We start from the raw sequence: 17148 nt of genomic DNA on the forward strand, positions 1-17148 counted from the left end.
GGCGACAATCACACAACATACATTTTTTAAATACTAATCATTAATAATAAAGAAATGAAATAAATAATATAGACGATTTAGAATAAATAATAAGACAATTCTAAACAAATAATACATAAAAAAACAAGTTTAAAATAGGTATTACGAAAGCAATTTTTAAATAAGTAAAAACAATATACAAAGCAATTTAGAATAAAATAATATATAGACAATCTAAAAAACTAATTTAAAAAAAAAATCTAAAATGACATATAAAAGTTTAAACTAAATAATATAAAAAAGAAATTTAGAATACATAATATATAAAGAATATATAATAGTTTAAAAAATAATAATGTAAAAGAAATTTAAAGTAAATAACATATAAAATAATTTGAACAGAGTAATATATATAAAACCTTAAAATAAATATGCATAATAGTTTAAAGTAAACAATATATATAAAATTTAAAATGAATGATGATTCAAAAAATGTAAAAAGAAAACTTAATATACATAATAATAAAATGACTTTTAAAATGAATAATGTAAGACTACAAACTTAAAATAAATAATAAAAAATAGTTCAAAAAAATTGAATAAATAAATAAATTAATTAATTAATAGACTAGGACTAGGCTGAAATTAAATAGAAACTTAGGGGTAAAAATTATAAATAAAAAAAGGCATTAAGGACCAAAGTGAAGCGCGCATAAAAAAACGAGGGACTGATTAGGAAAATATTCTCAGCCCTCTATGCGCAGCGTTTCAAAGGACTAAGGTGTATCAAAAATGAAATTGTGTGGCTAAAATCTAAAAAATTAAAAGAAACAAACAAGGGTCTGATTGCGGTGCACCCCAAAAGTGGAGGGACCACACGCGAAATAAACCCCAAAAGGATGAAACACGCGAATCCCCTTAGTGGCGGGTCGGGTTGCACACGGGTGGTCCAAAACGTTGCCGTTTTGGAGCCTGGACACACCCAAAAACGGCGCCGTTCCATGGGTTGTATTTAAACCCAAATTTTTTTACAAAATTCATTTTCAGCCTTAGTTTTTTTAAAAACAAAGAGCTTCTTTGCTCTCTCTCTCTCTTACCTTTTTCCTCTGGTCACCGAGGATACGGTTCACCTCCGCACCGGCCACCATAAGCAGTGGTCGGAGGTGCGATAATGGGCCCTTTAGCCTCTGTTTAAACGCGCCTAAAGGCCCCTCCCTTTTTTAGCCCCAAAAGGATCGAGAAGAGAAGACCCCTCTCCCCTTTTTGGACTCGAGTCCGGCGACAGAGAAGGAGGCTCTGATGGCGCGACCACGAAGTAAATCGGTAAGTTCCCTTTCCTTCTTTTTACTTTTATCTATTTTCGTATTAAAAATAAATAAAAAAATAGAATAAATGAACTCAGAACTTAAAACAAAAATGGAAATAAAATCAACCTTTTTTGGTTTTTTGCTATTTTGATTGCTTAATGAACGTAAAAAAATACAAAGGGAACGAAAATGGCTTTTATAGCCGAATACATGCTCGTTCTATTTCTATTCTTTGTCTGTTTCTTCGTTGTTTTTTCTTTTGTTTGCTATCATTTTTGTCCTCTTGTTCGTTGTTTCTTTTTGTTTGCGTGTGAATCCTTCTTTGCAGGTGTCAGACATGCGTGGTGGCCAGCGATGGCGGTGGTGGCGCGCGTGGGGGGGGGGCTGAGCGGCGGCTGTAGTGCTAGGGTTCTTTGTTTTCTGAAAGTGTTGTTGGGTTAGGGTTAGAAATGGACCTGGGTAGTTTGGGTTTGTATTTGGTTTTAAAATTTGGGCTGGTTTGGTTGTATGGGTTTGGGTATTGTATTATTGGGCTGATTTGGTTTGTAAAATAGACTTTTATTTGGTTATTTAGATTTTATTTTTTGTTTATTTGCCTAGGCCAAAAATTGACCATTACATGTCTCATAAAATATTCAGGCATAAGACATTTTTAAACATTACCTATTAATCAAATATAATTATGTGCATTACTAATTCAAGTGCAATCCACTATAATATCTTTAATCATTTTCGAACATCAAAGACATTTCATAGCATACCTAATCCGAATGCTCAAAAACCAATGTAAACCAAATATGCCTAGCCATTTTAGCTCATCACAAGACTATGCGCATAAGACCATATTAATTTAAATCATATAGTTCTCAACTTATAATATTCACACATTTGCATTACTTCACCAAAAAAAACCAACATGATTTTTACCATTTATAAAACATATAATCATGTTTTAGAAATTAAACATATCAATAATATTTATTTCATCATTTTACCGATCTCATTAATATAAAACATATCATATCACATATACTTTATATTTCTATTAGCCGAACATATTAACTAAATAACATGGCAGTTGAACTCTTAAAATAATCATTAATCATAATTCATTTTCACGTGCTCAACTTACAACAATACATTCATTTATAAGCTTTCCCACATGCGCATATTCGCCTAAGTTGAACTATACCTCATGATTAACTAAGCAAAATTTTACAAACACATACAAGCATATCTAAATAACCAAATTTCACTTGCAACATAACCAATTCATACATTGCTCACTTGACTAACATTAATAATTTTTCATGTAGTTTAGCCAAATCAAAACATATCAATTTCATATGCTATAAATCATACTGAAATTTTATATACACAACTAAATCAATTTATATATATTTAGTCATTTAATATGACTTCCATATAACAGTTAAAACATATTCATTCTTGCCATCGTAAACCAAACATAAATAGTCAAATATCATAGCCGAACATACAATAACATATATATATATATAAAACAATTTGACCTTTACATCCCAAATCACCAAAATTCATGGCATAGGTACATATGTATTCATTTATCTATCATTAACCAAATATAATAGCTCATCACTGCCATTTCCCAAACTAATAAATAAACAAATTACATTCAAAATGTAATTCAATAATAAACCATACCCAAAATACATCCAACAATCATACTTAATTCACTTGAGCCAAATTATAACAACCACAAATGCATATCATACCAATTAACAATCTTACCAATATGAACTAATTATAAACCATACTTATCATTACTTCATACCAAATCATATATCAAGCACACCACAAACATATTTCATGAAACATAATTCCCAACATGAACTTATACCATGACTGAAAATGTATAAACATAAGCATCATTACTAGCCATTTTCGCATGGCTTTACATTTACAATTTCAAAACTAACCAAAACACAAGCTAGCCTATACATGCCATAGATTCAAAGTTCAACTTTAAAAAAAAAACCGAAATAGCGATCGATAGTGCGACGAATTTCTCTGACGATCCCCGAGCTCGTAACTAGCTTTCAAAAAGTCTATAAAACAATGAACAAACACTCACACAGTAAGCTTAAATAGCTTAGTAAGTCATAAGCAAATAATTTATTTTAATGATATACATAATTTAATTAAACTAGATCGAACCAAACAAATTTTAACCAAATGTACATGTATTATGCTTACAAACTCAATCATTGTCTCATAAACATTAACATTATAATATTAATGGCCGAATGTACATATACTGACAAACATATATAATTCTCACTTTTATAATGCATATTTCATATATAAATCACAGGTACACATTTACCTTATTTTCCCAATCATTTAACTTAGCACATACCTGACTTCTTAGCTCAATTTCACATTCGATCATTACTCAATATTGCCCGTGGAACCTTTCGAAATTAATAAGGATACTCGGATAGTCGAAAAGCTTGTACAATGCCAACATCCCAGACGTGGTCTTACATGAAATCAAATACGATATCAATGTCCCAGACATGATCTTACACATAAATCACAAATCGATGCCAACGTCCCAGATGTGGTCTTACACGAAAACACATATCGGAATCCTATGTCATGACATATGTATCCTAACTATTCCTGAGGTTCATATGGGGCTTTCGGACGTTGTAACTCGATCAATTCGGACTCGTAAATACTTCTCCCATACTTATACAAATTCGGCTTGAACATATATATACAAGTAATAATTCAATTCGACACAAATAAAACATATACAATCTAATTTAACGACATTTATTTACTTATGAACTTACCTCAGACAACGACGAAAGAACCGGGACGATTATTCGACAACTTTAGATTTCTCCCGATCCAATTTCGATTTCCTCTTTTCTTGATCTAAATTAATAAAAATTTAACTTTTTTATTAACATATTCATTCAATTTGGTCCGAAAACACATAAATGGCAATTTGTACTTTTTCCCATGACATTTCACATTTTTCACAATTTAGTCCCTATTTCACAAAACAAAAAATATTCAAAATTTCACCACACCCATGCTTGGCCGAATTTCACTAAGGTCCCTAGCAGCCCATTTCTTTCATTTATTTCAAATTTTGACCACTCAATTTACAAAATTCACAGTTTAATCCCAAATATGCATTTTTACTAAAAATCATTTAATTAAACATGAAAATCTATTAACACATATTCATTTTTCATCATCAAACACAAAAACCATCAAGTTTTCAACAATGGTAAAACACAAAATCATCATCAAATTCAAAAATTCAAGCATGGGTTAGCTAATATTCAAAGCAACGATCTCAAAAACATAAAAACTATCAAAAACTGAGTAAAAACAAACCTTGAATCAAGATTCAAGAGTGCCGAATATTCAAAGCTCAAGAACCCTATTCTCTTTTCTAATTTTCTGTGAGAAGATGATGAATAATGGCTTTCATTTCTTTTGTTTTAATTTTATTAACTTATATTTCTAATTTACAATTAACCTTGCTTAAAACATTATAAAATCACATATATTAAGCCCGTTACCGTCCACTAACCGTAATAGTGGCCTAATTTCATTTTAAGGACTTTACAATTAATAAACCATAGCAAATAAGTACTTTAACAAATAGAAAGTCACTTTTACATTTTACGCGATTAAGTCCTTTTTATTAAATCGAGAGCGCAAACGATAAAATTCTCACACGAAACTTTGACACATATTCACATACTATAAACACAAAAAATAATTTTAAAATACTTTTCTGACTCGGATTTGTGGTCTCGAAACTACTATTCCAAATAAGGTCTAAACCGGGCTATTACAGATGCATTTGTTCACTGGCGATGCAGTAGCTAATGGTAATGGGAGTGCTTCTACTGGGGGTGTGTTGCAGGATCAACATGGGAATTGGATCTTGGGGTTTAACCACTTTTTAGAGCGATGCTCAATTTTCGAAGCTGAGTTATGGGGAATTTTAGATGGTTTAATCGTACTGGTTAGTAAAACGTTTAAAAGAGCTACTATTCAGACAAATAATCTGGTGGTTGTAAAGGCTTTACAAGAAAATTTGTTGGCAGACTCTAGTATTACACTGCTTAAGAGGGTCCAAAGGATAAAGGACAGTGATGCATTAGATATGTACCTAAAGAAATCAATCAAGTTGCTAATTGTTTGGTTAAGCTGAGTTTAACGAAAAAGACAAGTCCTCAAATTTTGAATAATGTCCCGAATGAAGTTTTAGAGTTTTTTCAACAAGATAAGGGTAGTGATATTTTTGCCCAATTTAATTTGATGTATTTTTGTTTTCTTGTTTATTAGATAAAAATAAAATAAATTAATTAATTAAAAAAAAAAAGCAAAGTAGTAAGAGGAAGATACGGGAGTTGTGGTGCGAAGGAGCAAGGCAGTGGATTGCAACCTCCTCAAGTGCACAACATTATACATACAAGTCATCTCCTGTCTAGTAGTAAATCAATGGTAAGTAGTCAGACGCTACAAGGCTAGGTAAGCTGGTTCTACCGTGCTTTAATTGATCATTTTCAATCTCAATTTTAATCATGACAAATGGTATGATTAAATTCAATTTCGATTTTCAAAATAAAGGTAAATATCGTATTTTTACATTAATTTTAATTTAATGTATAATTTAATATATAAATTTGAGTTTAATAAATATTATACACATAAAACTTTAATAACAATTTAAATATATATAATTTTAATTTTAATTCACTTAAACACATTTAAAAAAATAAATACATAAATTTAATTTTATAAAAAATAAATATAATTTTTTGCATAAGTTTCGAAAATAAAATAAAACAATATGCTATTGTAAAATGGTGATATGTTTGTGTTAATAATTTATGAGAATCAAAAAATTAATTTTTAATGTATAAAATTATACAAAATAAAAATTCATGTACAACTTTAAATATTATCCCTTCAAAATATGGTGCAACAAACATATAATTGTAGGCTGTTATTTCCACGTCACTAAATAGGCTGTTATTTCCACGTCACTAAAAAACTAGTTAATAGATTCAATGAATGATTGTTGTTTAAAGTAAGATCGAAATTTTAAAATTCATTTAAAGAATATAAACTAAATCTACAACTTTACACATAATACAAAAAAATTCAAAAATTCGTAAAATGCAAAGACTAAAATTGGTAAAATTAAAAACCAAGAACTAAATCTATAAGTACAGGTCAAACAACAGAATTTGACCATTCAAAATATTTTACCACCTTGCGAATATGTTTGAAGCACACTTTTTTAGTAGAACTTTCTTATTTCTTGCCCTCTCAGTTGTTCTTGTCATCAGGGATCAATAATCATACAAATCTGGGTGATTTCCTATTGAAGCTCAGTCAGAGATGAACAGGGAGAAGGTAACCCAGAGCTTAGCTTCAGCTATGCTTTTATAGTTTGTCTATAAACCAAAAGATGAGCCTAAATTAACTATTGTGCAGCAACCAGTGCTTAAGTTGTCTAAACCAATTCATATGTTGCATGATAAAACCAACCCTCGCAGACTGGACTTCTTGTGCATAGAAACATTTAGAGATACATCGAAAGCATCACAAATTAGAAGAGAACAAATGCAACTCAAAACCATTACTTGCAGCAATAAAAATCCGTACTTGATGATTTAAAACCATCAAGCAACAACATCCGAATCAAATCCTTAAAACATACCAACAAAACTCACTTGTATCTATCTATCTATCTCTATATATGATGATCAAAACAAAAGGATGAGCCAAATTGACCCATTGTGAAACTCATTTTGACAAAAACCATATCAGTCACCCTTTTTCCTGAAAGAGCACCCCTCGGTGAGTCTAGCTTTACCTCCTGTAGGCTGGCAGAGAACAGTCTGGCAATTGCCACACACCACCACAGTTTGAGAGTGGCTAAACACAGTTTTTCTGTCCCCAAACCACAATCACAAGTATGTCAGGAATCATCAAATGGATACCATACATAGCTCAATACATAAAACGTAAATTTAGAGACCCAAAGACAACTTACATGTTGAAGCAGCCTTGACATTTCACATCCTTCACCAAACAAAAGCCAACGCCCAAAGAAAAAAAGTTAATCCCAACACATACATATACCTATATATGTACAGAGAAATGGGTTTTTTGAATATTACCATGAAGAAGGAATTGGGAGTCTGGACTAGACGCTTGAGTTTGTGCTTCTTCTTCTCAAGTTCTGCTGGAGGATTGAGCAAATCGATGTCGTTTTGGAGACCCTAATAATTTCCAAGTAATAAACAAAACTCAAATCTCAGGTTCAGTAATAAATAAATAAAAACCGACATAAAAAGAAAACAATAACAGAACAGAACAAAGAGCAACTTCAACGCACCATTTTCGGTTTGGCGGCTTGGGTATTTCAACAGTAACTTATAAACCCTCGAAATCTTGAAAGGCGGCAGAGGTGAAGATGGGAGAAAGCAATGACAATGTAATCTTTTATATCTAGAGGAGGAGACTGCCCTAAGTCGGGTTCTTTCTTTCTTTTTTTTTTTCGGCCAGGCCCTAAGTCGGTTTAGACTAATAATCAGTATCATATTTGGTTTATTCGAACTTTTAATATGATTTTTTATGGTGTATTTTTATGCTAAATAAATTTATGTATTAAAAATTTGATATTTACATTAAGGATATTTTTTAAATGTGTTATATTTTTCTAAAATGATAAAGTAATTTTCAAAATAATATAATATATTTTTTATACAATGTTTAGTACTACTCATAAATTGGAGGATAATACTTTTCAGCGCACTCAAACTCACGTCTTCCTATATTGGTAACAATAGCTATGTCAATCGAGCTAAAAGCCAAACGGTCTTTTGTTATCTAATTAAGTTAGAGTTTAGTTGACTCGTGACATCAACTTAGTTAAATGTTTAACATATAATATAAACTAGATTTATGGCACATCCACAATGTAGTGAAAATTTATGTAATATATGTTCAAAAAAATTCATATAAAAACTAATTGATGTTTTGGTCATGATAATAGAAGTAAATGTTTATTATGTAATATTTTGAATTCAAATGATAAAAACTTTATTGATTTAATATATATAAAAAACATTCATAAAAATATAATATAATTTTTGTACATGATAATATTTTGATAATTTTACAATTTGATTGACCCGTAAGACTATTTCAATAAAAAACTTTAACATGTAAGTGTAGATAATATATGTTAAAGTGTAGATAATATATGATATATACAAAGAGGTAATAGATTTACAAATACAAGATTAAATCCTCAACCTCGTATCAATTAACTTAAAAAAAAATTGGTGAATCATTGACATGATCTAGAGTAAACAGATATCATATACATATAATATATAAATCAAATATTCAAAAAGTATAAAGCAAATCAATAGGAAAGTTTTTATTAATTAGATTTAGTAATTCAATTCATTGGATAATATTTTAGAAATTACTTGTATTGCTATCTTGTATGGATATAAAAGCTTTTGGTTTCACTAACAAGGATTAAAACAAACTTAAAAGACTAACAATCAACTCTGAACTTTCTCAATTAAAAATGCAAGACTTCATTTATTCAATATCTGCAGAATGTAGTTTGCACCAGAATATACATACATATATATAGAAATATTTATAGATATATTGCTTAGCCAAATATAAAAACATAATTGGATCAATAACAAGCAAATAATGCAGCATCACCAAATTCTTTTAATCTTTTTTTTCCTCAGGAAAAAAGACTATAATGTATATGACGAATGAAAATAACCACCCATTTTATAAATACATCCCAACAACATACCCCCATACACTTTAGCCCCTCCTTTTTTTTTCTTTTTTTCTTTTTTTTTTTGTCCCATTTTTTCCCCTGTTAGCAGAGATTCACGAATGGGAGCTGCTCCAGCAGCAATTGTTGAGTCGACAACAATTAGGGTCATGGAAATGGGGGGGGGGGGAATTGAAAGACTCACAATTTACAGATCTTTCCTTGCTCTTTGAAACTTCTATCCTAAAAATGGTGGGGCTTTAGAGTGATGAAGCCCCCCACCAATCAAACGACAAAGAGTAAAAACTAAGACCACTCAGCAAGGGAGCACCGGACGAAGGAGCAGAAAACAGAATTCACAGAAATAGTAAAGCCCTCTTCAGAGAATTACAGCTAGACCTTTTCGAGCTAAACACCAAGCAAGAACCTAAACACATCACTCAATGAAATGATTCCTTCTACTCGCTTGCTGCCGGCTTCCACAATCACAAGTCTCCTAACCCCTGTGAGAATACAAGCAACAATGCAGTATTAGATTGTATTGGAAAAAAAGATGAAAAGGAAACTTCCTTCTTCAAAGTAATTATAAGAGAAAAAAAAAGAAGAAAAAAAAGAGAGAGAAAGAACAGATAAAATGGATACCAGGACTCGCCAACCGCTCCATCACTTTGTGCAGAGTATCTGACCGTAGACACATCTGACATCTTTGTCCATTGATAGAATTTGCATCTTGACACAGTTGCAATGCCTGCGAGGTTCAAGTATCACAAATTTCTTTCAAGGTATCTGACATTATCACCAGTAAGAAAAGCTCTTTCTCTACTTAGATTTAACCTTACAGGCGGTCTGCATGCATAAACAACGTTTTCCAATTACCTGATGAATACTCATTTCGTCAAGACGAATTTGTGCATAAGCTTTATCCTTTGCCAAAGCAGTTATATCACTGTCAAGCAAACAACCAGAGAAAAACTTTTGTAAGGAACATAAATTATTAATTTGGCTCCAACAGTTTCTTCTTTTATAGTTCTCATTTCCCACTTGAAAAAGAAACAGAATACCTCCGTGAATATACGTCAAGCAATGAGTCATTTTCATCCACTATTGGTATGGAACTTACATCGGCTGCAAAAGAAGATGTGATCTTGTAAGATGATTACCAACAACAAATAAGAAATGGTAAAGAGAGGATAGAAAGACCGGCGCCAAAGAGACAAAGACCACAAGCACTCAACAGTCACTAATAACTCTAACAGCATTAAGTCATTCGCTTGCTAAAGAACATAAAGAGAAAAGGAGGGAAGAATGCTTCTAAAACAAAAAGGACTAGTAATAATGCAATAACTTTTCAACAATACCAGTCCTTGATACTTCCAATGAACTTATATCAGTAGTCAAATGTAACATATAAGCGTTAACCAAGAAGCTAAATAACAAGTTTGGCATGCAATGAAAAGATGTAGGTGCAAAAAGTAACATTACTTATTCAACATTATAAGAAAGCGTGCTTAAAAATTCTATTATTTTCCATTTGTCCACAATGTTATAATTTCTATCTTATTGTAGAGACAGCAGCAGCAGCTTGAAGCCTTAAGCATAAAGGCTTCAGGTTACCTTGAACTAACAGTGATAAGGCAGCACCAAGAGAGGCATTTGGTCGCAGCATTGCTAACAACTGACCATTTGATTCCCCAATTTTCGGTACCCAAGTACCCAAGGGAATTGAACAAACTGGTTGTTGAAGAATGGGCAAGGAACTAGATGAATGTTTAAAATGTCTCAATATACCTGAAAATTAAGCTCCAGTTAGAAAGAATTCATGCATCCTAAACAAACAAAGTAAAAGATCAAGTACCATCGGCCAACAACAAAAAACATACATTTTAGTACTTCCGACAAGGTGGCAAGATTTAGCAGTTGTGGAAATGAACCATCCTGTGAAGCAGAATGAATGATGGGAACCATTGCCACCTTACTTCTTAAAATCTTCAGCACAACATCCTTCAACGAATCATAAGGCCCAGCCTGCATACGATGGTACAAAATGTTATCATAGCGATTCAAAAGTAACCTAACCTTCTAAAAGTTGGCTCTAACTTCAGTTAAGACCATTGTTCTGGCAAATATTAGCAAAAGAAGTATTCTAGCTACAACAAATATTACCTTAAACAAACAGGTACGAGTTGATATATGATAAATAAAAGTACAATGAAGATTCTTTGGAAACGTGGGCTATAAATGCCCCAAGAGCTTAAAAATAGGTAACTCATTCTATAATAAATTCTGGGAGAAACATCAAGACTGAGTGACCTCAGTATCATGAATACAAATAATATCATTCAAAATCTGGAATTGCACCCTAAGAAATCACTCTTTTTTCACGATAGATGCCAGAATAGTCTAATATAGAAAAGCAATAGGTAAAGATTGCAGAGTCAAAAACAGCTCATCCTAATAATTTCAACAGTTAACAACTCATCTTTCTAACCAAAAGCAGTAGGTGTTTCATTTAACATACGAGCAGCGAATTAAGTACTAATGAGGCAACTTTTCCACCTTCATGTCCAAAAAAAAAAATGTAAAATAAATCAAAAGCAAACCCAAATGATTTAGAGATGCTAGATAATACTGGAAATGAAGCACTTACAGGAACAAGACATCTAGGGTATGATCTTGCATTGCCATCAATTTGTCTGCTGAGATGCACCTTTCCCTCTTTCCAAGCTGATATTGTGTGTGTCTCTAATTCTTCCTCTGTCAAATTCGAACCATGATTCCCCAACTGTCCCTCAAAGGGTTATACATGTTAAATGTACTCAAGCTTATTACAAGTTAAGGAAAAATACCATGTATTTCCACATTTCAACTAGTATGTATCAGAAAGCTTAAAAACTCATGAATACTCCTAAAATATATGTTACCTTAACTATTGAATTACACTTATTTGAAACATACAGTTAGACACAGAAAAAAAATTTAAAAAATTACCGATAGTCTGATAGAAACATGTATTCAAGGTTAAAAAACTTTAGACATTTAAAATCTCACCAATATTTTTAGAATGAAAAACTTTAATTGATTCTCAAACCATTATCTATCAGATATGGGTAACATTTAGTCCATCATTGTTAGGTGTATTATGTAAGGAGGCTCGTATGGTGATTTGTATGTTGCAGTTAGGTGGCTCCAGTTTTCTGTTTCTATCTCTTGCCAATCTTGGTCACCCACTAAGTTCAGCATAATAAGAAAGAAGCATGGTTAATTTCATGCTAGAATCCCAGTAAACGTAACAGCAACTCATCTATTTCATGAAGGTACATTTCTCTTGATAAAGTTGCTAACCTGTATTCCAATTGGAAATAAAGTTTTCTGAAATTTTATCACAGTTTCGATTTGACATGTGAATGAAAAACTGATCTTTTGCTCCCAAACTCACCTCTCTTAGGATAAGAATGAAGTCCAGCGCACTAAGAACTCCAACAAACTGGCCCTTGAAAGAATCCCAGAGAGGAGCCATGGGGATTCCCTGAACGTAGCATAAATCAACAAAGATAATAACTGAGCTTACAATCAGCAGGGTTAAAAGTAAAGCCCATACAAATTGAACACAGCAGCAAAGGGTAAAAACCTAAACAAAATGCAGATGATATATAACAAAGAAACTAGTGAAGGAAAAATTTCTTCAACGAAGAAGTGGAAAGTCAAAACAAAAAGGGAGAGAGAAAAGGAAACTAGCAATAGAAAGAACAATCACATGCACCATGAGGTTATCTTCTCTCTAGATGAAAACCAGGAAACATTAGTGGAACCTTTAGCTGTAGTGCCTGTGCAAGTCCTTTCACTGCAGCATGTTTTTTTGAGTTCATAAAAAAGATTCACCTGTTCATGCAGAATATGGAATGCTTGCTTCACAGCTATATTGACATCCAAGGCAATAACCTGCAACAATGAAATCATTCAGATAGACCAGGCCTGAAGCCACCACCCTAATAAGTTACCACATAAAGAGCTCCCAGAGAAAGGTAATACATTCAAACCTTGCTTGAGTCCGGAAGCAACTCATACGCGGTATGTCTTGACAAGAAAGTGGCTGCACGCTGCCGAGAGACTTCTAAATCTGCATCTGATATAGTTGGAACTGGTTCCTACAAGTTACCCCCAAAAACTGATATAAGTGCTTATACATCTAAAATCTAACATATCACGGTAACTTAATAAACGAATAATGTAAACACAAAGTAAGATTAAGTTTTTAAAAAGCATACCGAACGAATAAAAACATCATCAACATCCATGTGGGATCTACTCGGGGCCTCAGGACTAAGACTTGGAGAAACCACATCCAGTTCCCTAGCTATAAAGACAGTGTTAACCACACCATAATTACCATTTACAAAGGGTTGCCGCTCATCATGCCGCCATTCACCATCAACAAAAAACTTAAACTGCCAGGAAACAGAAATGAAACCTGAATATCAGTTTCAAGTTGAGAATAGATGTGCATTTCAGAGTTAGGACTACAATGCATACCGCATACAAATGATTAAAGATAGGAGCTTTGATTCATGCATTCTCCTACTCAAGGTTAGTAGACAACATGGATTAAAAGCCAAAAACATTTACAAAGTGGTCATATCTATATGATGATAAAATCTCAACATGAATCGTGAAGCCACACAAGTTATTTTGGAGTTATAGCTTAATGAGCTTAGTTTACCATTAACAGGATGATCTCCAGGATGCAGAACTTAAGAACTCAACTAGGATCTTGTTAATAGAACATAAAGGTCACACCATTTACTTCCAATGATTTATCAGTATCATTTCCACAATTATCTCGATTGGAGAGGAAGGACTAAAAATTCAGTATAGTATGCACCTTACAGAAGAATAGGATTAAATATGTTGCTTATATAGGTCCAACTCTTCTAATCTAGAACAGGTATCATAAAACTGTTGAGGGTGTTCTGAGTGCCAGACTTCTTGCTTTTCAGTTATTAGTGACTTGGCAAGCAACTAATTTGGTGACATATTTGTTTACTATCTCTTCCTCTCCTTCAAAAGCAGCAATGGAAGATATATGACCAGTGTATTTTCATTATTAACAGATTCAACAAAATTTAAGGATCAGATAAAAAAATATCAGAATTGACCATGATTTTAATATGAAAATCTACAAAACCATTTAGCAAAATCAAGAACACTACATTACATTGCAAATTAGAAGTCAGTTCCAAATATGGCTTTTTCCATCTGAACTACAGATAGTAATCATAGAAGCTGATTAACCTGATGATATCCAGGACTCAGGCTACAAATTACTTGAAATACAGTGGGGCAACCCTCCATTGGAGACATCGGTATATGCTCTGACCACCTGCGCACATGCCAATACAATCAATTGCTATTTCCAGCCTAAATTCGCGAGAAGTCCTTAAGGTATAATAAACTTAACAAATAAGTCTAGGAAAAATCAAATTTGATCTTCTTCAGCTCTCACCTAGTAAAAGAACCAGTTAGAAACACTCTACTTCCCCCATAAGGCCAGATGAAGCGCATTGGAACCAAAAGTGACCTCGAAACTCCCCTGTTTTCATGGCCAGTTTCTGGACCAGAAGCAAACATTTCCGCCACAATTTACACAAATACAAAATTATGAATCCACCAAAACTAAAATTCGACAAACTTCCCACTTGATTTTTCGTCTTTTTTATCCAGGATAACACTAATATCCAAGCAAGCTTCACCGAGCTTATCAAGATTGGTAAATATCATAAAATTTTCGGGTTTTTCAATAGGGATCCTCTACAATAGGGGGCAGAGGACCCCGTAATGGTTACACGTTAAAGCTACGAATCAAACCCATACTCAAAAAATTTTACCTCTTTCTTTTTTTCTAAATTAATACCTCAAAATGAAACCCTAAAATCTCCAAATCAGAAACCCTCTAAAATTCAACCTTGGATTCGATAATCCTTTTACATGTAGCACCACCCAAACCCCAATCAAAACCTCCAGAAAATCAACAAATTCAATCCCAAAAGTCCACAAATCAAAACTGTTATCAACAAACCCCTCAAACTGTCAGCTGGAAAAAAATTAAAGGACCATCAAGTACCCAAAATTAGAACTCTGATCTGACATTAAAAGCAAGAATTCGACACTGAATCAAATCCGAAACCCTAAATTGTAGAACTAGAGGAAGCTGACAGAGTGGGTTTTTGAGTAAACGACTATAGAAATCAGAAATTTTCAAGGATTAAAAAGGGAGCTTGAAAGGAAGAAAACCCTAGCTTTGATAGAGAAATATCAGAGAGTTGGCATTGGTTGGATCTTCAAGAGAATTTGTGACCTCTCAGTGAAGAATCTGACTATGAATTTTAAAATATTTTTATGTAAATTAATAAATAAAAAGTTTATAAGAAGAAGGAAACGAACAATACAAATAGTAAATAAATTTATAATAATTGCAGTAAGAAACTTTATGATAATGAAATATTTTAGATTTATTTTATACCAGTTTACATATCTTTTGCTTAACTTATAAATAAGAGCGCTTTAACCTACTCGAATTAATTTTTTCGCGTATTGATAATAATATCTATCTCATTAAATTAAGATTTGATTTGCATTAATTTAAGCATTTAAATTTTATTATTTAATAAAATATTATAATTTCTTTAAAAATATGGTTCTCAATTGTTTTTTAAAATTTAATAAAAGTCATTTTCGCCTAAAATACCAAAATGAGAAATGAATAATTCAATGTTGACTTAATTAAACTTACATAAATGACTCATTAATAACTTTTAGTAGTTGATTTTTGTAAAATTAAATAAACATTAAATTTATAAAATTAAGTTTGATTTTTAATATTCATAATATTTTAGAGCATTTTATATTTTAATTGAATTAACATTTAATTTTTAAAATATATTTAATAACTCTGTTTGAAGGAATTATTATAAATTTTTTTAAAAAAATGCTCATCAAGATAAGTGTGTAAAGTTGAAAATGTCAAATTGACTTTTATTTCTAAATAAACTATATATTTTTTTGTTAAAAATAAAATATTTAACTTTTATTGAAAATTATCTCAAATAATATAACATATTATATTATATTAATAATATTAGATCTATAAAATAAATTTTGAAAAACCAAGATTTATTTTTATCAATAAGGTAATTATATTGGGTACTTAATTTTACTAATATATCTAACAAGTTTATAATATAAATACATTATTTATAAAAATTTTATAAAAAAATGATTAATTTTTAAACATTTATTTTTTAAAAAAATTACCTTTATTTTTATAAAAATGTTAAAAATTATTATTGTTTTGTGTGCATAAATTTGGTAGTCACTTTAATGCTTTTATTAATGTGAATAAACGTCAATAATTTGTTGTTTTCTCAAAAAAATTACAAAAATTAAAATTTAAACAATTTTGATTGATTAAAAAATACAAAAATAAACTTAAAATGATTTATAAATACAAAATTATTCTAAATTTAGTGATATAAATGAAACGTGATCTCAACTTACCTAATTTGCTTTTATATATTTTTAACTTGAATCTAAGTATTTTAGGTTAAATAAAATATTTTTTGAATTATAATAATAAACGTAACTAACATGACTTGAACTGAAATCCTGCTTAAAGAAAAGAATACGCTTAACTATTATACCATCACGTTATATTCAAATAAAATATATCTTATTAAACCTAAAGTTACTCAACAAATTTAATTAGTGAATAGTATGGTATTGGGAGATGATTTGATTGAACGGTGATGAAGTGACATTCAAGTGAGAAATGTAGGACCCACATGAGATCATTGTGCCAATAATAGGTGGGGGCCACAGCTAAATAAAACTGAAAATCTCACTTTTCAATTCTTTACATTTTGGTGAAATTATGATTTTGATTTATTTATTATACTTAGAGGTTTAATTTTATATTATTAATTTTTTATTTTAATAATATTATTAATTTTATCGTATAATATTTATAAC

The 17148-nt window shown here is 31.2% G+C and overlaps 2 protein-coding genes and 2 long non-coding RNA genes across 4 annotated transcripts; 1 reads left to right on the top strand and 3 right to left on the bottom strand.

Annotated features, from left to right (window-relative positions):
• Positions 1–623: 623 nt before the first annotated feature.
• On the top strand, positions 624–1877 carry LOC107887531 (uncharacterized). The gene is made up of 2 exons (XR_001681208.2): positions 624–1302; positions 1615–1877. It is a non-coding gene; the product is annotated as an uncharacterized lncRNA (long non-coding RNA).
• A 1277-nt stretch (positions 1878–3154) lies between these two features.
• On the bottom strand, positions 3155–4772 carry LOC121209335 (uncharacterized). The gene is made up of 3 exons (XR_005904451.1): positions 4683–4772; positions 4127–4211; positions 3155–3373 (listed from the first exon to the last, which is right to left on the bottom strand). It is a non-coding gene; the product is annotated as an uncharacterized lncRNA (long non-coding RNA).
• A 2161-nt stretch (positions 4773–6933) lies between these two features.
• Positions 6934–7905, bottom strand: LOC107887537 (40S ribosomal protein S27-2). The gene is made up of 4 exons (XM_016811797.2): positions 7711–7905; positions 7493–7594; positions 7366–7394; positions 6934–7262 (listed from the first exon to the last, which is right to left on the bottom strand). Exons 1-4 carry the CDS (start codon positions 7711–7713, stop codon positions 7136–7138), a joined length of 261 nt encoding a protein of 86 aa, XP_016667286.1. The 5' UTR covers positions 7714–7905; the 3' UTR covers positions 6934–7135.
• A 1146-nt stretch (positions 7906–9051) lies between these two features.
• On the bottom strand, positions 9052–15653 carry LOC107887544 (sucrose nonfermenting 4-like protein). The gene is made up of 13 exons (XM_016811802.2): positions 14627–15653; positions 14416–14503; positions 13392–13571; positions 13164–13271; positions 13006–13065; positions 12563–12652; positions 11774–11908; positions 11007–11151; positions 10741–10914; positions 10188–10251; positions 10003–10072; positions 9769–9874; positions 9052–9629 (listed from the first exon to the last, which is right to left on the bottom strand). Exons 1-13 carry the CDS (start codon positions 14749–14751, stop codon positions 9535–9537), a joined length of 1440 nt encoding a protein of 479 aa, XP_016667291.1. The 5' UTR covers positions 14752–15653; the 3' UTR covers positions 9052–9534.
• Between the last annotated feature and the right edge of the window lie 1495 nt (positions 15654–17148).

Source organism: Gossypium hirsutum, chromosome A11 (assembly GCF_007990345.1).
Source record: "Gossypium hirsutum isolate 1008001.06 chromosome A11, Gossypium_hirsutum_v2.1, whole genome shotgun sequence".
Lineage (NCBI taxonomy): Eukaryota > Viridiplantae > Streptophyta > Magnoliopsida > Malvales > Malvaceae > Gossypium > Gossypium hirsutum.

Bases quoted from the DNA above. Each gene is read 5' to 3' on its own strand.
- LOC107887537 (XM_016811797.2), bottom strand. The intron at 7,395-7,492 runs GTAATATTCAAA...TGTTTGGTGAAG, and splicing joins CTCCCAATTCCTTCTTCATG to GATGTGAAATGTCAAGGCTG. The intron at 7,263-7,365 runs GTAAGTTGTCTT...GTTTGGGGACAG, and splicing joins TGTCAAGGCTGCTTCAACAT to AAAAACTGTGTTTAGCCACT.
- LOC107887544 (XM_016811802.2), bottom strand. From the start codon at position 14,751: ATGTTTGCTTCTGGTCCAGAAACTGGCCATGAAAACAGGGGAGTTTCG. The intron at 13,572-14,415 runs GTTAATCAGCTT...GTTTCCTGGCAG, and splicing joins TGAGTCCTGGATATCATCAG to TTTAAGTTTTTTGTTGATGG. The intron at 9,875-10,002 runs GTAATTGGAAAA...TGAACCTCGCAG, and splicing joins ACGAAATGAGTATTCATCAG to GCATTGCAACTGTGTCAAGA.